The sequence below is a fragment of the Marmota marmota genome, unplaced genomic scaffold (assembly GCF_001458135.2).
Source record: "Marmota marmota marmota unplaced genomic scaffold, marMar, whole genome shotgun sequence".
Classification (NCBI taxonomy): Eukaryota; Metazoa; Chordata; class Mammalia; order Rodentia; family Sciuridae; genus Marmota; species Marmota marmota.
In genome coordinates, this window is record NW_025999862.1 from 1,887,037 (window position 1) to 1,911,299 (window position 24,263).

The following is a 24,263-nucleotide window of genomic DNA, read 5'->3' on the forward strand; positions in this document are numbered from 1 at the left end:
ATTTTCTCTGGAGAAACAAAAGTGTTCAAGGTGCACAGTGTTCACGGCAGATCATCTGGAATAGTCCAAAATGGAAACAGCCCAAGTGTCTATCAGTGTCCAAACCCACATCAGTGAGTGAACAGAGAAGCAAATGATGATACGTCTTTACAATGGAATATAACTCAGAAATCAATGAACTGTTTTGTTTGTTTGTTTGTTTTGTACCAGGGATTGAACCCAGGAGTGTTTAACCACTGAGCAACATGCCCAGCCCTTTTAATTTTTTATTTGAAGACTGGATCTCCCTACGTTAGCTTAGGGCCTTGTGAATGGATTGTGAAATAATTATTCCACCATGTGAGTGGATTGTGAAATAATCATGATGAGGGACTGTAGACAGACAGACAGTGTACATGTGGTATTATTCCAGCCATGTGAGATTCTGGGAAATGAAAACTAATGCGTAGTGATAGAGAGTAGATCAGGGAACCAGGGAGAGAGGAGGGAGGGGCAGGGAGAGGAAGGAGGAGGGAAGGGGGAGGAGGGAGAGGAAAGAGGAAGGAGGGGGGAAGGGAGGAGGGAGGGAGGAGGAGGGAGAGGAAGGGGGAGGGAGGGAGGAGGAGGGAGACGCAGGAACATGAGGAGACTCTGGGGTGATGGGCAGGTTCCCACCTCGACAGCGCCGTGGTTTCGTGGATGTATACAAACGTCAGAACTGGTGCACTCTACACTGAAATCCCTCTACATATGCCAATCACATACCCCGATGATGCAATGAGAAGTTTGAATGAAGATGGTGAAGGGAGATGGGGGTGCAGAGGGGTGTACCTCGGGATGGATGGGGCAAGTTTGGGGACCTCTAGGGAACACAGGGGCTGCTGAGGCTCCCTCAGGCCCACAGAGAAGGAGCCTGGGGAGGGAGCAGCCCTGAGCACCGCGTGCGGGCAGCCCGGGGCTGAGGGCTGCGGGAGGCTGCGAGCTGGGGTCAGCTCACCTGGGCGGGCAGGCAGGCAGTGACGGGCCTGGGACAGGGTGGGGGCTGGTTCACTAGGACCCAGTGTCCCAGGTAAGAAGGGAAAAAATCATAAACCAAGGCAGGCAGGGGCCGTGGAGGTTCCGGAGGCAGGAAGGGTCTTTTCAGCAGGGCAGGCAGGGAGGACTTCCAACACCAGCCCATGACGGGCTGCCTGATAACATGCGGGGTGGCAGCAGATCTTTTTAGGGGAACCAGGTATCCACCTGGGCTGTCCAAACCCACATCCAAAGGTTGTCAGCCCAGTCACAGATGGCCTGGTCAGTGGGCTACAGAGCTGGGAACCGCTGGGACAGCAGGAGCCACTGGGGTTGAGAAGCAGAGGAAAGATACCTGCTTCCTGTGCTTACCATGCTCAGGCACCTGCCATGGCTCCCCATGACCTGTGCTCAAGTCCCAAGGCTAAGGACTGGGCTTCAGAGCCCCACACTTTCTGCCATGACTGCCTTCTCAGACCACCGCCCCAGCTGGACCAGCTCACCCGTCCTTCCTCTGCTTAGAGGATCCACCTCCCGATGGGCTATTTGTCCTCCAAGCTCAACATCCACCCACTCTCATATTCACTCATCCATCCAATAAATACCCAGTAGGAGGGCTCATTGTGTGCCAGGCCCTCAGCACCAGGGACACAGCCACATGCCCCCTGGAGCTGGACATAGTGGGCAAGGGAGGACAGAGGACAGACAGTAAACACATGAATGATACTTTCACATGTTAGGTGTTAAGAAGGAAACAAAACTGGGCAATCAGAGAAGGAAGGCCTGCAGGAGGGGGTGGGCTACACTGGGGGGCCACTAGAATAGCTCCCCAGAGGATGTGGCAGGAGAGGGTCCATGTCTTAGCAAACTCTCTGAAGACCCTCAAGAAAAAAAGAGTTCCAGGCAGTAGGAACAGCAGGTGCAAAGGCCCTGAGGTGGAGATAGTCTTGACTCAGACCAGAGTGAGCAGGGAAAAGGGTGGTAGGAGATAAGTCAGGGCTGGGTGGAGGCCGGGACCTGGGGCTTTGTAGGCCCATGGAGAAGTCTGGGTTTTAGTCTAGGAAAGTCCTGGGAAGGTGGGAAGCAGGGAGGGTCTTGCTGATTTACAGGGTAGGGCTGGACTGGGAGGCTGTGAAGGAGGAGGAACAGAGGCCCATCTGCCTCCTCCCACCTAATTGCCTCCTGTTTACTCATTAAGGTGACCCTTGGTGAATGGCGACATGGACTAGTCCCCAGCCAACCCTCCCACCTCCTGCCTGGGTGGGTCGCTCTGTTCCAGTGTCCTCATTTGTGCGGAGGGAGCCATGAAGATGAATGGGTCACCATGCGGAGTGCCATTCATAGAAGGTGCTCATGACGGTCCCTTATCACTATGGCTCTATGACTCTGGATGAGTCCTCTCCAAATGTCTTTGCTGCAGCTACCATTTTATTTTGAACACCATCATAAATTCCCGACAGACTCTCCTGGTCACTGAACTCTGAGCCATTTACATGTTTTTATGCGGGTGGTTGGCCACCGTCCATAGATGGAAAGTTCCTTTTATTATTAACTCTGGACGTGAAGCCCCCCAGTGCCAAGCACCGACCTCCACTGTGGCATCTGTTACCAGGAGGGTGGGGAAGGACCGGGAGGGGCCGGGGACTTTGCTCTAGGCCTGTGGCTGCACCCATCCTGCAATGCCAGGCTCCCTCCCCCTGGGGACACCCAGGGATAGTCCTAAGGTCTGGGGACTGGGGAGCCACCAGGGAGGGTGAGGGCTGGTGGGAGAGGAGAGACTAGCAGAGCAGAGGGTGAGGGAGGAACACGGAGGCGAGGGGGCAAAGAGGGAGTCACGTGGGTTAGGGCAGAGTGGGGTCTATTCCCTGTCTGTTCAAGCTGAGGGCAGGAGCCATGGGGAGGAAGGAGGCACAGCCCCTCCGTGGAAGTGGAAGAACAGATGTGGGACTAGCGACTGAACCCATGGTGCTGAGCAGGACACAAGGTGGCATCAACAGGAGCCTGGGAGCCACAGGAGGAGCAGCCAGTGCTGCTCCCTGAGGCTCAGCGATAGCCAGGGTGGGCTGGAAGGAGGAGGGTGGAGCAGACCCTGCCTCTCGACTCCGCTCGACTCCGCTCGTCCTCGTCTCCACTTTGTCCTGACACAATTCTGCCCATGAGACCTGGCTTAAACCCTACCCCCTGTGGGACACAGTCACCTGAATCATGTGACTCCAAAGACCCCTGCACAATCCTTGGCATCAGAGCAGAAGCGCAGGCTCCTCCAACTGCAGCACTGTGGGGCTTCTGCTGGGTCCCCTCCCCACGGAGAGACCCCTGTGCCCACCCCATTAATTACGACTCACCCCATGACAGCCTGTGCCAGGCTGGGTGACCAGGTCTGCTGAGAAGTGTGGCCTCACCTCCAACGGGACCCTGGGAAGGAGGGATCTGCTCAGCCCCCGTGGCCCCTGGTGGGAACTCGGGGAGCCTTGTAGGACACAGCAGAAAACCCGTCAGGTGCTGGCCTGCCACTGTGCCCCAGACGGCCTGCTGGGGAGCACCCAGACATGGAGAGTGGGAAGCTCGGGGTCCTGCCCCTTCAGGTCAGCACTCTGTCCTTGCTGCCCTCATGCCAGGAGATCCGCCCTGTGGAAAGGCCCGTCTGTCCCACAGAAGGCCCCACAGGGAGCAGGTGGGTTCCAGAGGCTCGGGCAGCTGATGGCCTCTGCAGACACTCCTCTCCTGGCCGCCTCTTCTCAGGAGACTGAGATTTCTGATGCCCGGTCTCGCGTGCGCGGGTGTGTGTCTAGGCCTGTGCTGTGTCCCCAAGGGTGTGTAGTGTGGCTGCATCCTGTGCGCAGGCGTGTGGGTGGGGAACCGTTCCCCAGGCTGTTCAGAAATGCCTCTGTTTTTCTGACCCAGTAACCCGGGGGGGGGGGCCTTAAGTTTGGCTTTAATGAGAGGTGGCTGCAAGACCAGCCGGGGCCAGCGGCTTCGTTCGCAGAGCTGAGGACGGTGGAGGACGGGTCAGCCATGGGTGGGCCGCAGAGAGCATGTGGCTGGGGCAAGGTAAGAGCAGCCCACCGGGGTTGGTTTCACCCCAGACCCCACCCCACCCCACCACCATCACCACGAAGGGAGGAAATAAGCCACTGGGCAGGACAGGGGACTTGAGAGCAAGGAGCTCAGGTGGAGAGGAACTGAGGGCCAAGGTGCAGGAAGAGGGGTGCGAGGCACAAGCGGGGAGTCAGGAGGCCTGGACTCTCACTGCAGCTTTGCCTGGACCTGCAGTGTGACCTGGGGGTGCCGCCGGCCATGGTTTGCTCATCTGCAAAGTGGGGCTCATGACGCACCATCCAGGTGCCAGGCACTGTTCTAGGCTCTCCGTGCTGCCTCAGATTCCACACAGCAGCCCTGTGCAGTAGACAGGCCCCACCCCTACCACTCCAGGGGTGAGGAAGCTCAAGCACAGAGAGGTTCAGTACCTGGCCTCAGGGCACACAGGTGGCAGATGGCAGAAGCAGGCTTTGAACTCCAGCACCCAGCTCCTCTGCTCTTAACTGCCCCGTGCAGCCTCATGGGTGTGTCACAGGGGGTTCATCGGTTGGAGGTGTGCATCAGTGGTTCTCAAAGTCGGTCCCCACAGCAGCAGCGGCGGCACGCCCACACTACCTGTGCTAGAAAGGCCCGCCCCGGGCTCCGCCTCGCACCTGCCCAACCCGGAGCTCTGGGGAGGGAGCCCACCACCGGGTCTAGCCAGCTCTCCAGGGGATTCGGCTGCATGCTCATGTCTGAGAACAGCGTTATTCACCTACACACTGTTCTTGTTTAAGTTCACACGTTTTATGTTGTCACCTGAACGTGCCCAAGTGAGGTGGGTGCTCCAGGAGAAACCAGCACCGACGCCTCTGAATAACGACCACCTGAAGCCAGCAGTACCCTGCGGGGTTCCCGGGCTGCCCTTTAGCTCCCCCAGATTCCAGCCTGCTCACAGACGGCAGCCTCGGGGCGGATTATAACCCGGGGTGCACACACACGCAGGGCCTCGGGGTGCCCGCACACACGTGGGCTCTAGGGTGCCCTGTCGGGGCTGAGACCCTCCATGTACAGAAGAAGCACAGCAGAAGACAGAAGCAAAGTCACAGGATCAAAACCCACAGGCAAAGGGACAGAGTGTGTTCATAAGCAGGACGTCCCCCCGAGACCCAGCAGCACACACAGTCACACGGCACACACGCGCACCCTGGCCCCGGCCTGGCACCTCTCCGGGGCGTGGCCTCGCGAGCGGTCCAGCGCAGGCAGGGGTGACACGCGTGGGCCACCTCCTCCGCCCGGCCTGTCCCTGCGCCTTGGGAGGAGAGGGCCGCCTCTCCAGGGAGGAGTCCTGTTCCCTGTCTGTCTCCTCCCTCCCCTCCGGCAGCCCGCCACTAATTTATGACTATTTTTCCAACTCCACTGAAGTAAGAGGGTAATGGCTTTTAGCCGTTTGCTTTCTCTCCCCGTCACTCACTGCCAGCTACCTGACAGGACTGCAGACAATGTTCCAATCACGGGGGCTGTTTTTTCCCCATGGAAGCCAAGTCATCGTGGCCGTGGGGAGAGGGATTTCATCTTGGATGGAACGGCGTCGGGTAAACAGCTGTAAGAATTCAGAACAGCGGGGCTGCTCCTGGCTGTCGGGGCCCACGGAGGCTCTGAGCCCCCTGTGGGGGTCAGAGAGCCGGGTGTCACTCGAGATCTTTGGTCCCCCCCCCATCCCCCAAGCCACATGACCTTTTGACCTTGGGCAGGTCACGGGCCTGTCTCTGCCTCAAGCACCTGGTGCCTGCCTAGAGGAAAGGTCCTCACCCTCAGGGCCAGGGGTGACAGCCGGGCAAGGAGAACAGTGGCCAAGAGCCCAAGCGTTCCCCCAGGGGACTGTCTGTCCCTGGCTGGGTGACAGGGCAGGCTGCGGAGTCTGCTTCTCACTTGAAAACCAGATACTCCCCGCCGAGCGTCCAGCAGCCTCGTCTGCAGTAATGGAAACATCTCGGTCCCCGCTGCCCCACGGTCACCAAAGAACACGGGCTCCTGAGCCAGGGAAGCTGGGAAATTTAATTCTGTATCTTATTTAATCAGGATTAATTTGCTTTTCAATGGCCACATGTGGCCAGTGGCTACTCACTATATTTAGAACTGGAATGTTCCCCAAAGGCCTATGTGTCAGAGGCCTGCTTGGTCCCCAGCCCCGGGCACTGTTAGGAGGTTATGGAGAGGTGGACCTGGCGGGCTGCTGTGGCCACGCCGATGCCCAGGAAGTGCCCTGCCTGCCTCGTCCCCTGGGTTGACAGCCTCAGGGGAGCAGCTTGCTTCCACCACGGGCCCCTACCTTGATGGCCGCCTCCCCACAGAGGCAACAGAGCCTCCTGACCAGGAACGGAAATTTCTGAAACTGTGAACCAAAATAAATCCTGAATCTCTCCCAGATGATGGTTGGGGTGTCCGCCATATGACAGGCAGCTGAGTGCTGCCTCGGACGCGCTGCGTGTTTTCTCCCTCACACTGCTTCTTAAAAATTTTGTTCTCTCTCATGGGGATTGAGCCCAACCCCTGAGCCCCACCCCCAGCCCTTTTTATATTTTATTTAGAGACGGGGTCTCCCCGAGTCACTCAGGGCCTCACTAAATTGCTGAGGCTGGCCATATACTTGGGATCCTCCTGCCTCAGCCTCCTGAGCTTCTGGGATTACAGGCGTGCACTACCCTCCCCTCATGCCTCTTACAGTATCTCCCGTAGCACTGAATGGAGGGAGACTCCAGGTGGCCTCACCCCAGGTCACTGTGAGGACTGAATGAGATGATGCCCATGACCTCCTGGCCCCTGCTGGTCCTCAACAAACGACAGCTCTTATCAACTCTACAGGACAGTCAGAAGTCAGGAGGAAGAGGGTTTGAATTCAGGAGTGTCAGGGTGTAAGGGGACGTGATGCACCTTCCTTTCCTGGTGTTAGTCTCCATTCTGTCTGGTAAGGAGACCTAGCTGTCACCATCAGGGCATGTGGGAGCCTATGAGGGGCCAACAGTCCATCACCCACCACAGCAGGCCCCGCCGCCCTGTGCTCCCAACCCCTCCACGCCCTCCATCCCGAGCCCTGGAGTCACCTAGAAGTTTCAAGGCAAGTCTTTAGTGCAGGCTCCTCACAGGGGGGCTGCGCAGAAATGCTTCTAGATGATTCAAAGTTGATGACACGTAACTAGAGGGTCTGGAAGTGCAGCAGCCAGGAAATGCAGCAGGACTGGCCGTGGAGTGGCCATCTGACCGTGCCCTAGATCCCCACAGCTGGGGACACAGACAGGCGGCCCTGGATTTCTGTTTGGCTCCACCGTTTTTTAACCGTCTGGCCACAGACAGGAGGTCACTGCTGCTCTGAGGTCCAGTTTCCTCATCTGCCACACAGAGACCTGAACATGCACCTGACGGTCAGGTGGCAAAGATCTGATGCAATGACCTCTGCAGAGCACCTGTACCTCGTAGGTACCCGACGGCAGAGGCCATTATCGCTAGTGTCACTTCTGTCCTCAGCAGGTGGCAAAACACAGTGGTTAAGAGGATGGGGCTGGTCCCAGACAGCCCAAGTTCGAATCTCAGCCCCATCACGTTCACCAGCTGTGTGACCTCAGGCAAGTCATTCCAATCTGTCTGCCCACCCCCGTTTCCCGATCTGTAGACCGACCGCAGGACGAGGCTCCCTAATCTGGAAGCCTGGCATCTGCTTCAGGGTTCCGGGTTTAAGGATGTGAACACTCAGTCCACGCAGCTCTTCCAAAACCCAAAACCTTCCAAACCGGAAGTGCCCTGGTCCTGGCCTCCTGGAGAGGGTGCCCCTCCTACCGGGCCTTCCCACAGGCGGTCATGGGTTAAGAGCTCCTGGCAGCTCCTGGCACAGAGGTGAGGGTTCCACGTGCCACTTAAATGAAAATATTCTAATGAGGGACCCAAAGGTGAGATAATGGGTGGACAATCGCTATGCCTCCCTCAAAAACAGGCCCCAGGGCCTGGGACGGCAGGACACTGTCCCAGCTAAAGGAGGGACAAATGGGAACTCGTAGACACATGGCCAGCTCAAGAAGGCAGTTCTCACATAAAGAGGGCTTTGGCCTCAGGGTCCTGGCTCTCAGATACCTGGGGACTTTATACTTGCTGATGCGAGGTAATAAGAGAGTCACCGTCCCCATTCACGGGGGAGAAAACTCCGGCAGGAGAGCGGCAGAAAGGACACTAGCTTCTTCCCCCTCCATTCAGCCTTCCCTGCCACTCTGCCGTCTGAACTCTGGGGACTCAGAGCAGGACGCTGAGAAAGGAGTCCCCCCGCCCCCCGTGGTGAGGAGTGGCTGGGGAATGGCCAATGGCCCTGTCCTCCCTGTCCATTACCCTTTTAAGGAGCAGAGGCCTGGGCAGGGCAGGCTGGGAGTTGCCGGCCTGAACGGTGTGCCCGGCTCTGTGCTGTACATATGTCACATGTCATGTGTCACAGTCCACATGTCACCTCCCCACGGTAGGGACCAGCAGCCTCAGAGGCCCCGGGCAGCCTGTCTCCTTGATATAGCCCGGGATCTAATTTCAGAATGTGGTTTCTTTACTGGCGTTTCTCAAGTAAACTCAGATGTTTATATTTTTGCTGGTTTTCTCATTGACCCGTGTCTAGCCCATGAGGAAGGCAATCTACGGTGTAAAACATGGATCCCCCCACCATGGGCATGTTTCTCACTTGAGACAGGGGAGACGGAGCTGGTAAGCATTTAAGTTTTGTAAACTGAAGGTGAGGCAAAAAAAGAGGTCGTCCACCCTGGGCTCCCAGGCCCTCTGTGGTCAAAGGCCTGGGCCAGAGGACCCTCCCTGCCCCCCAGATCTTCCGATTTCCTGGATCCAAAGAGTAGGCAGGGTCTGAGCCAGGCTCAGGGAGACCCAGGACCATGGACATCTGAATGGCCTTCTCTAACAGAAAGCACCTGTGCAGGCCGGGACACGAGGGGCGTGCCCAGATGGGACAGCAACTGCGGTCCCAGCTCACTGAACGATCAGGACAGCTCTGCAAACTGTGCCCCACCAGTCCCATTTTACAGATGGGGACACTGAGACTCTGGGAATGAAATAACCACCCCAGGTCTCTGCACGCCTGAGGCACTGTCCTCCATGGCACATGGTCTCATGCACCCAGTGTCATGCACCCACCAGCTTGGCTATTGACTCCGAGGACAGGGGTCTGCGGTTCTCAGAAGCCACAGTCCTCATCCTGCTGATGCCCCTGTGTCCACCTGGTCCACGGCGTGGGCAGGACTCCCTGGGAGGCAGGTGGGGGGCTGTCTGTAGAGGGAACGGTTCCCTTCTCCTTAATTGACTGTAAATTGCTCTGCGCTCTTAATGAAGGCCGCCAGGAGTCATTATGTCCGCTACTGCGGCCACTCTGTAAACACAGGGCGGGCGTCTCCAGCCGCCTCCGCCTCCCGGGGCCCTCCTCCTCCACACATCTGTTACCCAGTGATGAGCCCCAGCTGAGGTGCACAGAACACAGGCCCTGTCCCAGGCAGGGGACCTGCAAGATGGGCACACAGGCCAGAGGCAGGACCAGGGAACCGGCACGAGACCCCGAGGGCAGCAACCGCGTCACCTGAGAACCCGCTGGAACGGACTTCCTAAGCCCACCACAGACGTGCTGAGGAAGAACCTGGGGTGGCGTCAACCTGCAGCCAGGAGGGTTCCAAAGCCCACAGGAGTGAGGGAACAGCCGCCGGGGAAGGGACAGCAGCACGGGAGGACAGCTGTCTGCAGGACAGGGAAGCTGAGGCCCGAGACTGAGGCAGCTGACCCAGGGCACAGGGCACGGGGCACAGGGCACGGGGCGGCAGGGGCACTGGACTCCAGCCTCCTCCCAGGGTCCGAGCACAGGGTTCCAAGCTGGCGCTGACAGGCCGTGAACTCTGACCCTGTGTCCACCGCTGTCCCTCCCACTGAGGGCGGAACTCCATGCATGAGATCCGGGAGGCGCTGTCCTCCTCCGTGGTGGCCGTCACTCTCTGTTCTGTGAGGTTTAAGGGCATAAAGCTGAGCCAGGGTTGGGAGGAGACCTGGACTCTGTCACAGGTGACCAAGGCCAGTGTCTCGCCACACCCTAGCAGGGCCCCAGCACTGGGCTCTGGGCTCCTGCTGCATACAAGTCCCTGCCCCTGCACTCACCTACCCCCAGTGACCTCAGGTGCCTTGGGGTCACTTTCTTCCTCAGACGGCCTCCCACCTAGGCTGGGGTAGCCCAGGATGGATGTGCTCTTGGGCTGGGACACACACTGAAGTCATCAGATGGAGCTGGCCCCATGTGCCAGGCCCAGGCCCAGCTCCCAGGGGAGCCCCTGCATGTCCCAGGAATCCTACCTGATTAAGGGGCGCCTGCCCCTGAGGTCACGACTTTGTTCCCTGTCACCCCAGGTGGTCCCCTGGAGTGCAGAAGGGCTGCAGGAGCCACCCTGACTAGGGCCAGGGTAGGGTTGAGTATCGCGTCCCTGACTTCATACCCTGGTCTGTCACCTCCCAATAGTGTACTGAGTCCCTGCCCATGGGGTCCCTTCTGATCTCCCACAGAACATGCCAGCTGTAGACGGGGTGTCCTGCACAAGGAGGCTAGGCACCCTGGGGGTAACTCACCTCCTCCCTCCTGGGCTGTCCGGGGCAGTCCGGGCCACAGGCCGCACAGAGATGTGCCAGCCGGGCACCACTATCCCACCTCACATTCTGGGGCAGCACAGGGTGAGAGGGGGCTGGGATGAGCAGGGTGGAGGACGGTGGTCACCCTCAGTGAGGCTGGAAGCCGTTCCTGGCCCAGACAGGGTGAGCCGGGTGCCGGGACCCTGCTGGCCGCGCTCTCGAGGGACCGTGGGAGACAAATGCCTCCCGGCCGTCAGGCCTGAGTTATCTACAACATAGGGTTTCTCCAGAGAGCTCGTAAAGCAGCCGATGCGGAGAAGCAGGTTCAACACTCAATAATCCCTCGTCTTGCTCCCGGGCGGACGCCAGCGCATTCATCTTGAATTATCCTTTCCAAGGGCTCAATCAAGCCCAGGGAGAGCTGGCGCCCGCTACCCTCAGTCCTGCTGTAAGAGCCCGGGACGGAGGGCCCCTGGGCAGCACTGTGACACTGGGCATGCCCCTCCACCCGTTGAGGGCAAGGGCCAGAGGGGACCCAGGTTTGGAGCTCTGGTCCCCTCCGTCTGAGTGATACGAAATAACAGGACAGGGACCGGAGCTGGTGAGGGAGGAACCTTACCCGGGGGCTGGCAGGCCGGCTCTGATCCGTGCCAGAGGACAGGGGGCTGGGTATGGGGGACAGAGACCTGGGCTTGAATTCAGGCTGGCCAGTTACCGAAGCCCTTGGGCAGATCACAACCTGTCAGTGGGCTTCCTCATCGGCAGAATGGGCTTCCTGACCACCTGCTTCACGGAGCACTGTGAGAATGGAATCAATTTATTTTTCAAGGTGTGCAGAAAGTCCTTACCACAGTGCCTGACACACAGGTAAGGCGACAAGGGAGAAGGTAAGCAAAGCCTGTCCTGAGTGCCCGCAATTGCTGTGCACCTCCAGAGCCCAGAGGGAAGACTCAAGAGCAGGCCCCAGGCAGCCACCATGTGAAGAGAGGCAAGTGACTCCAGGGAGCTGTGGGGCAGGCCAGGTGGGAACGGGGGCAGCCTGTCCACCAGCAAGCCAGTGGCACTCACTGCGGGGGCTGCCCCCCTCTGCAAGAGCCCAGTTGTGCCAAGGGGATTCCTGGCCTGGCTGGGAGGGGGAAGTAGGGATCTCAGCGTCTCTTCCACTTGGAAGACAAAAAGGTCCCTTGGAAGAGTACTGCATAAAGCCACGCCAAATGTCACGTGTCAGTCCAGTGGGCCGTGGCAACACAGACCATCGGTCCCTTCCCAAAGCTGCTTCTTGCCCAGATGGGAAAAGTACCAGCCAATAACAACAAGGGCTTTCAATGTGCCAAACACGTTCATTTCATTCATTCAGCCTTTGCCACAACCCTACGGCCAGACATGGTGTGATCGCTATCCCCATTTCCCTGCTAAGTCGACTGAGGCAGAGAAAACTGACGTGGCGGGTGACACAGTCGACGTTTGCTGGCGAAGGAGGAGAAGGCTTCTCTGAAGAGGAGACCCTTAGAGACGGATTGCTGAACTAAAACGACGACCATCATTGAACACCAATTTCATGTTCAGGGTCTTTCATAGGCGCCCTGGGAAGTTGGCCACGGAGTAGGACCGTCTGCATTTGCAGAGGAGGAAGGTGGGGCCAGGGAGGCTAAGGAGCTCGCCTGGGGCCACCCTCCTGGTCGTAGAGCTGGGATTGCAGCAGGGTAGAGGGGCTCCCCTCCAGGGCCTGCTGACCCTGCCCAGGTGGAGGAGAGGCGGGGGGGGGGGAGGCACCCAGGTGAGGCGACCTTCAGGGAGAACCTTGCTGCAAGGAGTCAGCTGTCCTGGGCACCCAAGTCCCTTCTTGCTCAGGGATGACAAAATGGCTTGACCTCGTATTCCTGGCCAAGCTGCAGCTGGACGGTCAGCTCCCAGGTCCCCTGAGGTGTGTGGAGAACAGGAGGGACAGGGCAGTGATGGCAAGTTCAAAGTCGGCTGTGCCGGCCACCATCTCTCCAGCCAGCTGGACGGCTCTTGGCTCCCGTAACTCACACCTCGGGCAGCTCCCGGGGAGCTGGGTGGCAGCAAGCTGGGCACATCCTCATCCCCCAGCTCCTCTGCCAGCCCCCATCCCGCCCAGGGGTGCCTGCTGTCCAGCCAGGCACAGCTGGCCCAGGTCTCTGCCCGCCTCGACGCTGGTCACCGGAAAAGGCCGTGGACCCCAGAGCAAATGACCTGGCTCATCTCCTGCTTTGGTCTACTGTCCCATCAAATGACCTGGCTCATCTCCTGCTTTGGTCTACTGTCCCATCTGGCAGCAGCATTTCTGGCTCCACATGTCCACCGAGGACGTGCATCTTCCAAGGGACCAGGAAGAGCGCCCAACACAGCTGTGCAGGGGACAGAGCCACAGCCCTGGGTCAGCCCCCGCCCCTGAGCTGCATGGCAAATCCCCTCCTGAATACAGTGGCCCAACCCACACCTGCCCAGGGTGCAGGCACAGCCACCGAGGCTCTCTCCTGGGACAGGCTGAGGAGCGACCCACCGGGTCTTGCTGGGCGGCAGAGGGGTGGGAGGACCAAGGTGGCCTTGAGCCGGCTCTGTAGCTCCCTGGCCAGGGCCTGGGGGTGTCCTGCTTGTTCTCTGTGGGCCTGAAACAGGAGGCCACATACCACAGACTCCGCTGTTCCCAAGGACGAAGTGGGACAATGCAGGTGGCCAAGCTAGCAAGGTGGCCAAGCTAGCAAGGTGCAAGTACTGGTCACTGGTGTCATTTTTAGTTTTCACCACAACCACCTAGTTCTGCCGTCGAAGACAACACGACCTGCTGGCTCCACAGCTGGTCCCAGACCCCATCACCTTCTGAAGTGTGGTCTTAGCCAGTCAACACCCAACCTCCCAGTGCCCCTCTCCTATGCCACCTTCTCTGTCCCTGTGCCCTGAATAAACTCCTCCCTCCTTGGGGAGCTCCCTAGCTCACACCCCCCGCTTTCCCAGGGTGGGCTGTTCACGTACCACTGGTCTCTTTCTCTCCTCCAGACTAGAACTCTTTAAAAGCAAAGACCACATACAGAATCCCAGAGCCCTGATTAAGTGCACAGGCTTTGAGGCCAGGCAGCACTGAGTTCAAGTCCAATTTCCATCCTATATAAGCTGTGTGACCCTGTGCACATTCCTTAACTTCTCTGAGCCTCTGCTTCCTCATCTGTAAAATGGAGGCTATAAGACTCACCTTTTTTGGTTTCCAGTGAAGAACCAGGAAGATACGTGTAGGCTAGACTCAGCAGTGTGCGAACCAAGAGAGCCGCTGTTTCCCCAGATATCTGGAATGTGTATGTCCCTACCCTCCCCCACCCTCCCCCCACCCACTTCCCCGCACAGGTGTCCAGTGCATGCCATTCAGGGCACAACCACGATGACAGGTGGCCCATCATCATTATCATTAGTGTTATTATGGCCGCGTCCCAAACCTGCCCCCCTCATGCCCACCCCGTGTGTTGAAGGGTACAAGCTGCAAGTCCCAGGCTCAGGGCCTCCAGGCAGAAGGACACCACAGCAGGACTGGAGACCCCGGGACTGCACTGCACGGCCCACTGCCTGCCTTTGCCCTGGCGTGTGAGGTCAGGGCAGGCTGCTGTCCAGATCCCAAGAGTGACTGGCAGGGACCTTGGGACAGCTTCCGTTCTTGGGCCTCAATTTCTCCATCCATAAGTGAGACCAGTATAGGGGTCATCAGATTGTCCCACGGAGTTCTTAGGGGTTCATCCTGAGCCCCCCAAGGATCCTCCTGGTGAGGTAAATGCAGAGGGGGGCTACTATGCCCCCTACAGTTCACCCTGTGTGTGGGCACACAGCTCCTCTGTCTGCTGAGACCCAGAGGGTCATTATTCCTTAGCACCTGTCACTGTTTTCTTTCTTTTTTGGGGGGATTGAACCCAGGCGCCCTTAACCACGAACCCACATCCCCAGACCTTTTTAAATTTTATCCAGAGGCAGGGTCGGTCTCAGAGTTGCTTTGGGCCTCGCTAAGTTGCTGAGACTGGTTCATGATCCTCCTGCCTCAGCCTCCCGGGCTCTACAGGGATTGTAAGCCGTGCCACCGCGCCTGCCCATCTCTACCCTCAGACTCTTTACTTCCCTCCTATGGGGCTGTCTGCCTCCCTGGATAGGTCGGCTCCTTTGGGGCGGGAATTCCTGTCTGTTTCATTCACGTTCCCAGGCCCTGGAACAGGACCCGACATATGGACCACACCCAGGCAAGCATTTGCTGAATGAATAAATGAACCTAAGTCTACACGTGTGTATCTACAGACAGGGACGAGGTTCTGGGTGAGATTCCACTAGCCCAAACAGCCCCACAGCTAAAAAAATAATAATAATAATAATTAAAAATAATCTTACTGCAGAAAAAGAAGGAGAGCTCTTTTAGTAGAAACCGGGTGAAACCTGCATGACCTCCATCGTTAATGCCCGCCTTTCAGCGTCGCCTTCTGGTTTGCATAATTGCACTGTGGTTATAGAGGATGTCGGCGTTAGGAAAAGCGGCAAAGGTAGCTTTTGTACTATTCTCACAACTTTTCTGTCAGTCTAAAATTACTTGAAAATAAAAAGATTAAAAAACATCAGAATTAAGCCCACTTGTCTAGACCGGAGCTCCCTGAATGTGGAAGGGCCCACTGATGACATTCAACATGATCTTGGGGGCAGGAACAAGGACTTTCTTTTTTGTAATTTTAAAAGCTGTGGATTCATTTCACTTGTGTTTTGAAAGCACAGTCCCCACCTCCACGCTGAGATGCTCTTGGACAGTATAATGAGGTCTCTGTCTCTGCCCAGCCCCGCCCCCTTGGGGACTCTCCTCTGGCGCAGCTGCATGGGGCAGATGCCATGTCCCAGCCCTCCGCTGCCCAGCACAGTCACGTCTTGGGCTTGGCCACCAAGACACTGCTGCCTGGGCCATAAGAGCTAGAGCTCACTCACGGTGACAGCAGTGACCGCCTGGCCAGATTGTCTGGCCGATGTCCAGGCTAGGTCCTTTACTTCCTGCCAATTCTGAGAGCCTCAGTAGCCTTCCCATGGAACGGACAGTGAGGGACGGATTCTCAGCGGGCAGTCTGGAAGCCTGTCTGATACACTGAAGTTTCCAGAGTCTCACAGGGAAACGGTTCCAATGACAGCTTACACCCCTAAGCACTCGCTGGTGCCAGGGAGGGTCCTCAGGGCCTCGCCACTGGCTCACTCAATAGGCACACAACCCCAAGAGGGGAGCTTGGTGTCACCCCCATTATGCAGATGAGGAAACCGAGGCTGCGGTTAGTAAGAGGCAGACTTGGGGCTCACACGTCGGCAGCCTGGGCCTCACTTTCTCCATCTGTCAAGTGGGGCTGTTGGTTAAAGCAGTGGTCATGTTCTGCCAGAAACCCTCGGGGTTCGTGGTGGCCCTCCCGGGATAGTGAGGACTCTCTGGATGGGGTGAAGTGCCCCTGACTTCACTGCAATCAGAGAAAGTCACTTCCCCTGGGCACGTACTCCTGGCCGCACACACTGTGTTTCCGTACTGCTGTCACACACGGGGCTATGTGGCCTCTGTGCAGTGGCTGGCAGGAAAGCCCGGCCACCCAGCCAGCACACCCAGCCACGTGCCCCAGCTCTGCACTTCCTGTAGCTTCCACCGGCCCTAGCTAAGGGCCAGCCCAGTCCTTCTCTTGGCCACATCAGTCCAAAGAACCATCTGGGGAACAGAAAAGTACTTCTCCCCCCACCCCCCGTGGTCCTCCAGCCTCTCCCAAGAGACAATTTCCTCCATTTAAAGAGCCAAGGGGAGAAAGTCCAGCGAGGAGGGACAGTCCCTTCCAGAACACTGGCTGGACATTAGTCTCAGAACGGCCCAAACTCCTCCTGGACATCTCCCAGTGCTGCTTCCTGTCTGTCCTGAGTCCCAGCTCGGCGGCCTCCTCCCCAGCCTTGAGGGTCAGCCTCCTGCAAACCCCATCCCCTGCCCGCCCTCGCCGGTGCCCACTCTGTGGGTGAGCTCGTGGGCACCCAGCTCCTCAGTCTGCTGAGACCCTGACGCCGGGTCAGCCCACCTGAAAGTTGCTCTCCCTGGGTCCAGACGAAACAGCTGGGCATTGATGAGTTTGCAGAGAAATTAATCAGCGCCGACTGGCAGCGGTGCCTGGCGCTGCCCGGGCCGATCCATCCTAATGAATCCCGAGCTTCCTCCTTAATGGCTCCTGACAAGACTAATTTACTCCTGGAGGTGATTAGCATGAGCATTATCACCTTAATTGTGGCTCAAGATGCTTTGGGGGTGCTGGGGGTTCTGCCTGGGGAAGTCGGCTTCATGTGTCCCCACCTCAGTGACAAACAGAGGGACGGGGGCCAAGGGGAGGAGGATCAGAAGAGACACTGGACAGCCACTCAGTCACTCCTCCAACGACTTGTTCACCAGGCAGCCGCTGAGGCCCACCTCGTGCTGCCACCGCACTTGGCACGGAGGACACGGAGGCGCAGCGGCCCAGCTGTGGGCAGGAGATAATGCCACCTGACGAGGAGGGTCACGGTGAGCCCGCAGGAGCCCGTGCATCCAAAGTGCTTAACGGAGGCCCTGCAGGAGGCCGGCACTCAATAAACCATGGCTAATGTCACCACCGCAGTCTTATCTTGTACATAAATACTCAAGTGATCATTAATCGTAATGTCGATATTAATAAAGTTAATATGTAAAAATTAATAGTCCAGTGGGGAGTCCAGGGGCGCGCAGCCCCCGGAGGGGAGTCACACACAAATAACCAGCTGACGAGGCCTGGGAGGGGAGGCTGGGAGGCCTCACCGGCAGGGGACCCGCGAGCCACACTTGAAAGGGGAGCAGGAATTTGCACCCTTGGAAAGGAAAAGGGGGAGGGGGGGTCCAGACCAAGGCCGCAGCCTGGCACAGCGGGTGGTGGCGCAGAGCGTGAGGGAGCGGTTGCAGGGCTGAAGGGAGGTGTCCTTGGGCAGGGTGGGGCGCCCGGCTGGGATCAACGGTTCTGCTCCTTCCTGTGGACGAGGCTTTTAGCCTGGGCTGTTGAGAGCTGGGATGGGGCACTGTCCCCTCCAGGGCCTGAGCTCTGAGGGGGGTGGCCAAGATACCAAGGCTCCCTGCCCTCGAGGATCCCCCTAGAGCTCCTGGGTGTCTCCAACACAACCTTCCTGCTGCTAACCCTGTGTCCCTTCCCCAGACAGTGCTCAGTGTCCCGAGGGTCCCCAGCAAATATGCCACGTACAGCTCCATCTGGGATGATCAAAACAGGACCCTGGCACGGCGCAGGCCTGGCAGCACACAACCATGGACACACGTGTGGCTGCGCCATCTGGGGAAAGTACTCTCCTGGGCCCACTCCCTGAGCAGCCACCCGGTCACCACCAATGCCTCCCCCCTGACACACCCTGGCAAGGGGGGCACCTGGGCTGAGATTCCAGGAGGGACAGTGGGTGGCATGGAGCCAGCCTGCAGCCCCTGCCCTGGAAGAGTCCCCCACGTGCTCCCAGAGTCCAGCCATTGCCTAAAGCACCCCAAGTTCCAGATACCGGCCAGGCACAGAGCTGCGCTCTGGGGACACAGAGGTGGCCCGGTCCACCTAGAAGCATGCATGGTCCAAGAGGGGAGCCAGAGAAGCCATTGACAACGGTGGCTGGTACCAAGAGGGGTGACCAGGCCCTGTCGAGAGCCTAGGAAGCAGCCCTCAGCTCCTGCCCGGAGAGACCCAGGAAGGCCACCCCCAGGCAGCGCATGCAAACTAACTCAACCCGTGTCCTGGAGGCTCGCTGAGTTCCGGGCAGCAGGGACAGCTGCCATGGAGGATGGAGGAGGGACTTGCCTTCACGCTTAAGGGACAGCAAGGAGACCAGTGCCTCTGAAGCGGAGCCACCCCGTGGAGCGGAGGGAAGGAGGTGAGACCTGAGGGTGGCGGCCGGACTGCCTCTCTGTCATTTAAGAGCGCTAGCTTTGGTCCCAAGGTGGGTGGAAGGACTTGAGCAGACCTCAGGAGCAGGCTGGGCCTCAGGCTGGACGAGACCTCAGCTGCTAGGAGGAGAAAGGGCTGGGCAGCGAGGCCACCGAGACTGGGGGGCGGCGGGGGTGATCTGGGCATGGAGCACGGTGGTGGGAGCAGAATGGGGAGAGCTAAAAAAGTTCTGGGCCATTTTGAAGACGGAACCACCAGGACTTCCTGGCTTGGATGAGAGGCGACAAAGAGGGGGAGGTGAGGCATTTGAGTCTCAAGCCTGAGCCAGAGGCTGGATGGAGTTGAGCTAACCAGCAGGACAGGCTGCGGGGAGGCAGGTATTGGGGTGTGAGGGCAGGAGTTCCCTCCGACCTGTTGAGCCCAAGACACCCAAGCGAGCGAGAGGAAAGGCTGAGTGGGCGATGAGGGAGTCTGGAGCCTCTGCAGCAGGAGGCGCAGGCAGGAGGTGCAGCCGCGGAGCTGTGAGCACACGAGTTTCACACGCAGGACAGATGATCACCAGGGGAGTGAGGACTTGGAGAGGACAAGAGAGCTGAGTCCCAGAGTCCAGAGGTGGGGAAGGTGTGGGGCTTCCTGGAGGGGGACAATCAACTGCTGGCAGGTCACAAGGGCTGGGAATCACGATCGCACTTAGCAACATGGAGGTGAGTGGTGACCTTGCCCTGAGCAGCACTGGCAGGGTGTCTGGAGCAGATCCAGGAGCACCCCTGCAGCCCTGTCCCTCCTGTTACAGGGGCCCTGTGGCCATTCACAACTGGGGGTTCCATCCAGCCTGGCCAGGGGTGGAGTCACCGAGCTGCCCCACCCGTGTCCTGCCCCACTCATCCCTGGCTGCGCTGCCAACGATGGAGCCCACATCTGCAGCAAGTCACAGGGGGACCGGGGGCCTGTCTGGGGAAGTGGGTGATGTTTACAGACCCGGGAAGGCAGAGCTACTTAATAGCTTCATTTGGCTTCTGTCTCTCCGGCTGGGGGACACTCTTCAAGAAAAACACCACCCAGAAGGAATTGGAGCAGGAGATGGGTGTGGAGACAGGGTGGGGACATGCGTCCTCTGCAAGGGATTTCTGATGGCCAGGCTCTGCCTTCCTGTGCTGTTCCCCTGCCACAGGCCAGCCGCTGGGAACTGAGGCAAGAGCATAAAAAAAAAAGGAACAGGTGCAGAAGGCTAGGGAGGGGCAGATGCCCAGCGTCCAGCCCTGGGGAGCGCGTCCACACAAACTGCACACGGAGAGCCTGAACCAGGCCCACCTCAGGTTCTGAAAGGGAAGTTAAAAGGCCTAAAATCACATAGAACACTGCCTTGAGCACCCAATGAAAGCAACTGTCATAAGAATCCACGTGTTAGATGATGTTTGTGGTATTATTCTTCCACAACGCCCCAGGAGTGAGAATTGAACCCAATGGCCAGGAGTTCCAGGGAGACACATCTCATAACAATATTAGGAAGGATTTTTTTTTTATTTCGAGAACTCTCCCATAGCACAGAAGCCCGCTGCCTTGTCAGACCATGAGCCCCTGTCCCAGGGTGTCCAAGCACAAGGTGGATGGCCAGCCTGGAGCTGGCAGTGTGGTCCGCCCCAGCTCTGACCTCTGGTGAGCTGACACGTTTAGTCTGGCCTAGGAGTTGACCAGCCCACCGTGTGTGCCTGTCTGTGTGCCTGGCTGTCCCCCTGCAAGGCTGTGGCTGGCACAGCCATCCCTGGGCCCCATACAGGTCCTCCCTTCAGGAACAGCAAGGCAGTCCAGGGGCAGAGGCTTTGGAGCTCATGGGATGGTACAGAAACACCTCACCAGTTCTGTCCCCATTCTTCAGGCTGGAACACTGAGATTCAGAGGCTCAGTGGTTACTAAGAGCCACACCTCCAAGTCAAGTCTCTTGGAAGCAAAGGGCCACTGCCCTGGACAAGCCGTCTCAACCTTCAGGCCACTGCTGGTCAGAGGCCCCAGGTCTGCCACCTCCACAGGAGTCTACGTCCGCAGAGCAGGGCTCCAGGCCTGACTGATCTGGAAAGCACTGGCCGGCACTGGCCAGCTTTCCAGTGACTTCTCATGGGCGAGATGGAAAAGTACAGACCCAGAATGGTGCGGCACGGCGCCCAAGGTCACACAGCGAGGAATGGAAACTGACTCCTGAGGTTCAGGCCAGAGATCTGCAGTCTCCATCCTGATGTGCAAGGAAGGGAAGGAGCCAGGAGGCGCGGGGCTGGCTCAGCGCCACCCCCTGCCCAGAGGGTGAGCGGAGCCGACTTCCAGCTCACCGAGGCCCCTCTCCAGCCAGAGGCTCCCTGGAGCCGGGGATCAATCCCGCAGCACTAGACAGACACCCCCGCTGTGACTGCCAAGTGCAGCCTTCACAGGGCTGAGTCCTAGGAGCTGCTCCCGGGGACCGATCGATGCCAGCGTTTGCAAAAGACCATCGAGAGCCAGAGCCAAAAGGGACAGGAGCAGGGCCTGTTGGAGGGCTCCCTGGGTGGGTGTCCAGCACAGGACTTGTCACGGTCAGCACTGGCCAAGCAGTGTCCCCCCCCCACCCCACATCACCCTCGCTGCACCACCGGCCTCCGAGGACCCCAGGCTCTGAGCTGAGCATGCCCCGTGGGGTCTCAGCTGGGGGCCCAGCCAGCAGGGCTCCAGATAAAGGCCTTCCCACCCCAGCCAGCTCCGGGCTCGGTGAGCCGCTGGCCACACCTCCGCCTCTGGCATGTACCTGCCCCAGTACAGACGCTCCACCACAGAGGGACATCCTTCAGGATGAGGCGAAAGTGGCCACTTAGAAGAGCCACACGTAGAACTAGTGTGTGAAGCCAAAGGAAGGGACTCTGAGGACGTGTTCAGGTGCCACCTCCCACAAACCTGTCCTGCCCCCAGGGAGATGACCCTCCTCCTGCCATCCCTCAGGGGGACTTAACCAGACACCTGGCTCACGCCCTATTACTCAGGACCTGATCTCTTTATCCATCTGTCTCAATCCCCTCTGCGTCCACAGCACCCCGGCCTGGCTCAGGGACACCCCATCCTTATCTGATGAACTGGATGAAGGAAGAGAGGGCTTACTGGTGGCCAGCGCTGCTAACTGTCCGTGCATTTACCTGTGCACATGTACTGGGTGCCCACGCTGCTGGCCCCGTGCCAGTCCCATTCTAAGTCTGGGTGGGGGAGGAGCCACGTAGATAAAACCCGCCCAAAGAGGACAGCCATGTCCAAATCCAGGACCCCCAAACACCCCCCGACCCAGTGCTGCAGGAGCCAACGGCTCAGTGGGGCTACAGGGGCTTTCAGGTGCTCTCCATCCCAGAAGGGGAGCGAAGCCTTTGCAAGAGCCTTCCAAAGAAGAAGGCCCCCTTCCTAGACAGCCCCCCAAACACCCAGGTCCCCACGCCCCAGCCCTAAAGCCCATCCTCACAAGGCCAAAGGAATGGCCACTTTCCACACAGGCCGTCCACGCTTCCTAGAGACAAAGTCCCGCTGGACCGAGGGAACAGTCCCGCTGCACTCAGACACACGCCAGCCACGCCCGGCCACCCCTGCAAAACAGCCTCCACCTGCTGAGCGCATCGATCTGCTCAGGCCCCACGGACAGCAGGGGTGGAGGGTGGGCAGCAGGGTGCTCACGGGCACCTCCCACTACGAACGATGGGACGGCACACACAGGGCTGAAAGCTCAGCATCGCCGTCAAGCACAAAGGGCCACAGACCAACTAACAGCTGCCAGCCACCAGCCACCTTCAGATGTCCACAAGGCTGGGAGTGGCCAGAACCTGAGTCCCTCTGCTAGGACCAAACCATCCCTGGAAGTGGGAACAGAGCACCCTGGCTCCGCGTGAGGGACTCCCCAGAACCCTCCTCTGTTGGAAAGGCCACCCCAACAAGGACAGAGGGCCCTGTCCCCAGAGGCACCCAAATGCCACGCAAGTTATTCCACCAACAGGTGGAAGCTGATCCCAACCTCTGGATCCCCTTCACTTGTGGGATCACCCCATGCCACCAGGCTCGCCCCCGGCCACGTGCCAACTCACCCACAGGCGTGTCCTCGCTGATCAGCAGGTACGTGTCAAAGAAGTGGTTGGTGAAGAAGGGCAGACGGTTCACCTGACCTGGAAGTCAGAGGACAAGAGGGTCAGCCAGCGCCCCACGCCAGCCCCACGCCTTCTCGAAGGCGATGCAGAACCGGGGCTTTGAAGGACACTGAACCTGTGTCCAGTGTCATGGTCAACCTCCCAGGACCCTGTGGGTCACTATCCTGCCTTGAAGCAAATGGAAATAACACCAGGAGGCAGGTGGCAGCTGTCAGTCTGTGCAGCCGGCCAGGCCCCCAGTCACAGGGGGCTGCTGAGCTCTGGCCTTAATGAGAGGCGGGCGGGCTGGGGGCCATGTCCCCAGGACTGGAAGAGAAGTGAACGCCAAGCGTCACGTTGACCATTCCACTACCACTGACACGCCACACTTGGACACACTGTGTCAGGTAAACTGTCTTCAAAATGAACTTCACCTGTATCTTTTTGTGCTTCTAATGTGGTGCTGCAAGTGGTAAAACTCACCCGGGCTGCTTTCTCCCGGGCAGTGGGCAGAGCAGGAGTTCTGCAAGGTCAAGTGCTCCATTGACCGCAGAATCCCTGGTGCCCAGAGCAGGGCCGGCACTTAGAGAGCCCTCAATGTACCTTTATTGTTTGAAAGAACGGCCAGCGAACCCCACTTGATAAATAATAATGAGAACATAACTGTGCTAGCTGCCCTTCCAGAACCGCTCCTCGTGCCAGGCCCTTCAATCACCGAATCCAGTGACCGGGAGGCAGCTGCTCCATGTCCCAGTTCGCTGTGGAAACAAGGCTTAGGGGCCTCACGTAACTTGTGACTTGCTTTACGTACCCCATAGGCGGCCTGCAAGTGGCAGAGGCCATACAGGCACCCAGACCTCAAAGCTCGTCCCATTAACCAGGTGCCATTTTGACAGCCTTGAGGTGGGGGCAGGGTGACACGCACACAGGCTGAGGAGCTTGGTGTCTAGAGAAGCCTCCCACACCACAGTCCCAGGAAGCAAGTGAGAAGACATCCCCCTCCGTCTCTGCCAACCAGGAGGCAGCTGGCCCAGCTCCTGGGGGGTGACGTGTGCTGCACTTCCCACGAGGGTTCCTGAGGTCCTCCAGGTCCCCTCCCTCGCTCCTGCTGAGCCAGGCTCCCTCTGAGCTTGGGCCAGGTTCCCAGAGAGGGAAGGGCTGGAATCAGGGAGGGCCCTGGACCAAATCAGGAGACGCTGGCTTCCTCCCTCCTCCCCGGTCCTGCTGGGCGCCCAGGCTGGTGCCGCCTCTGGCTCCTCAAACATCTGGCCTCACTTCCTGGCCAGGGCTGCTGGCCTTTCTGCCTTCACCTGTCAAATCCTCCGTATGCTTCACATCTTGCTTCAGGTGTCCCTTCATCCAGGACGCCCTTGCTGACCACCTCAAACACGCACAGGCACCCCCCCCCCACCCTCTCCCACTGGGAACCAACAGCCTCAGGAAGAGGCTGGACTCCAGTCAAGGGCCTCGCCTGTCTTGAAACTTCCCCGTGTCTCTTTGGACCCCATGATCTTCCCCTGCCTCAGTTTACTGTCTGCAAAATATCGATTAATAATAGAACTTACTTCAC

General features: G+C 58.7%; 1 protein-coding gene across 1 annotated transcript in view; it reads right to left on the reverse strand.

Moving 5' to 3' along the window:
- The window catches only part of Cdh23 (cadherin related 23), a 390,629-nt gene that overhangs the window by 314,756 nt on the left and 51,610 nt on the right, over positions 1–24,263 (reverse strand). Inside the window, exon 3 of the mRNA XM_048808827.1 lies at positions 22,655–22,732. Within this exon, the coding sequence (XP_048664784.1) occupies positions 22,655–22,732 (78 nt within the window). The remainder of the gene's footprint in view (positions 1–22,654; positions 22,733–24,263) is intronic.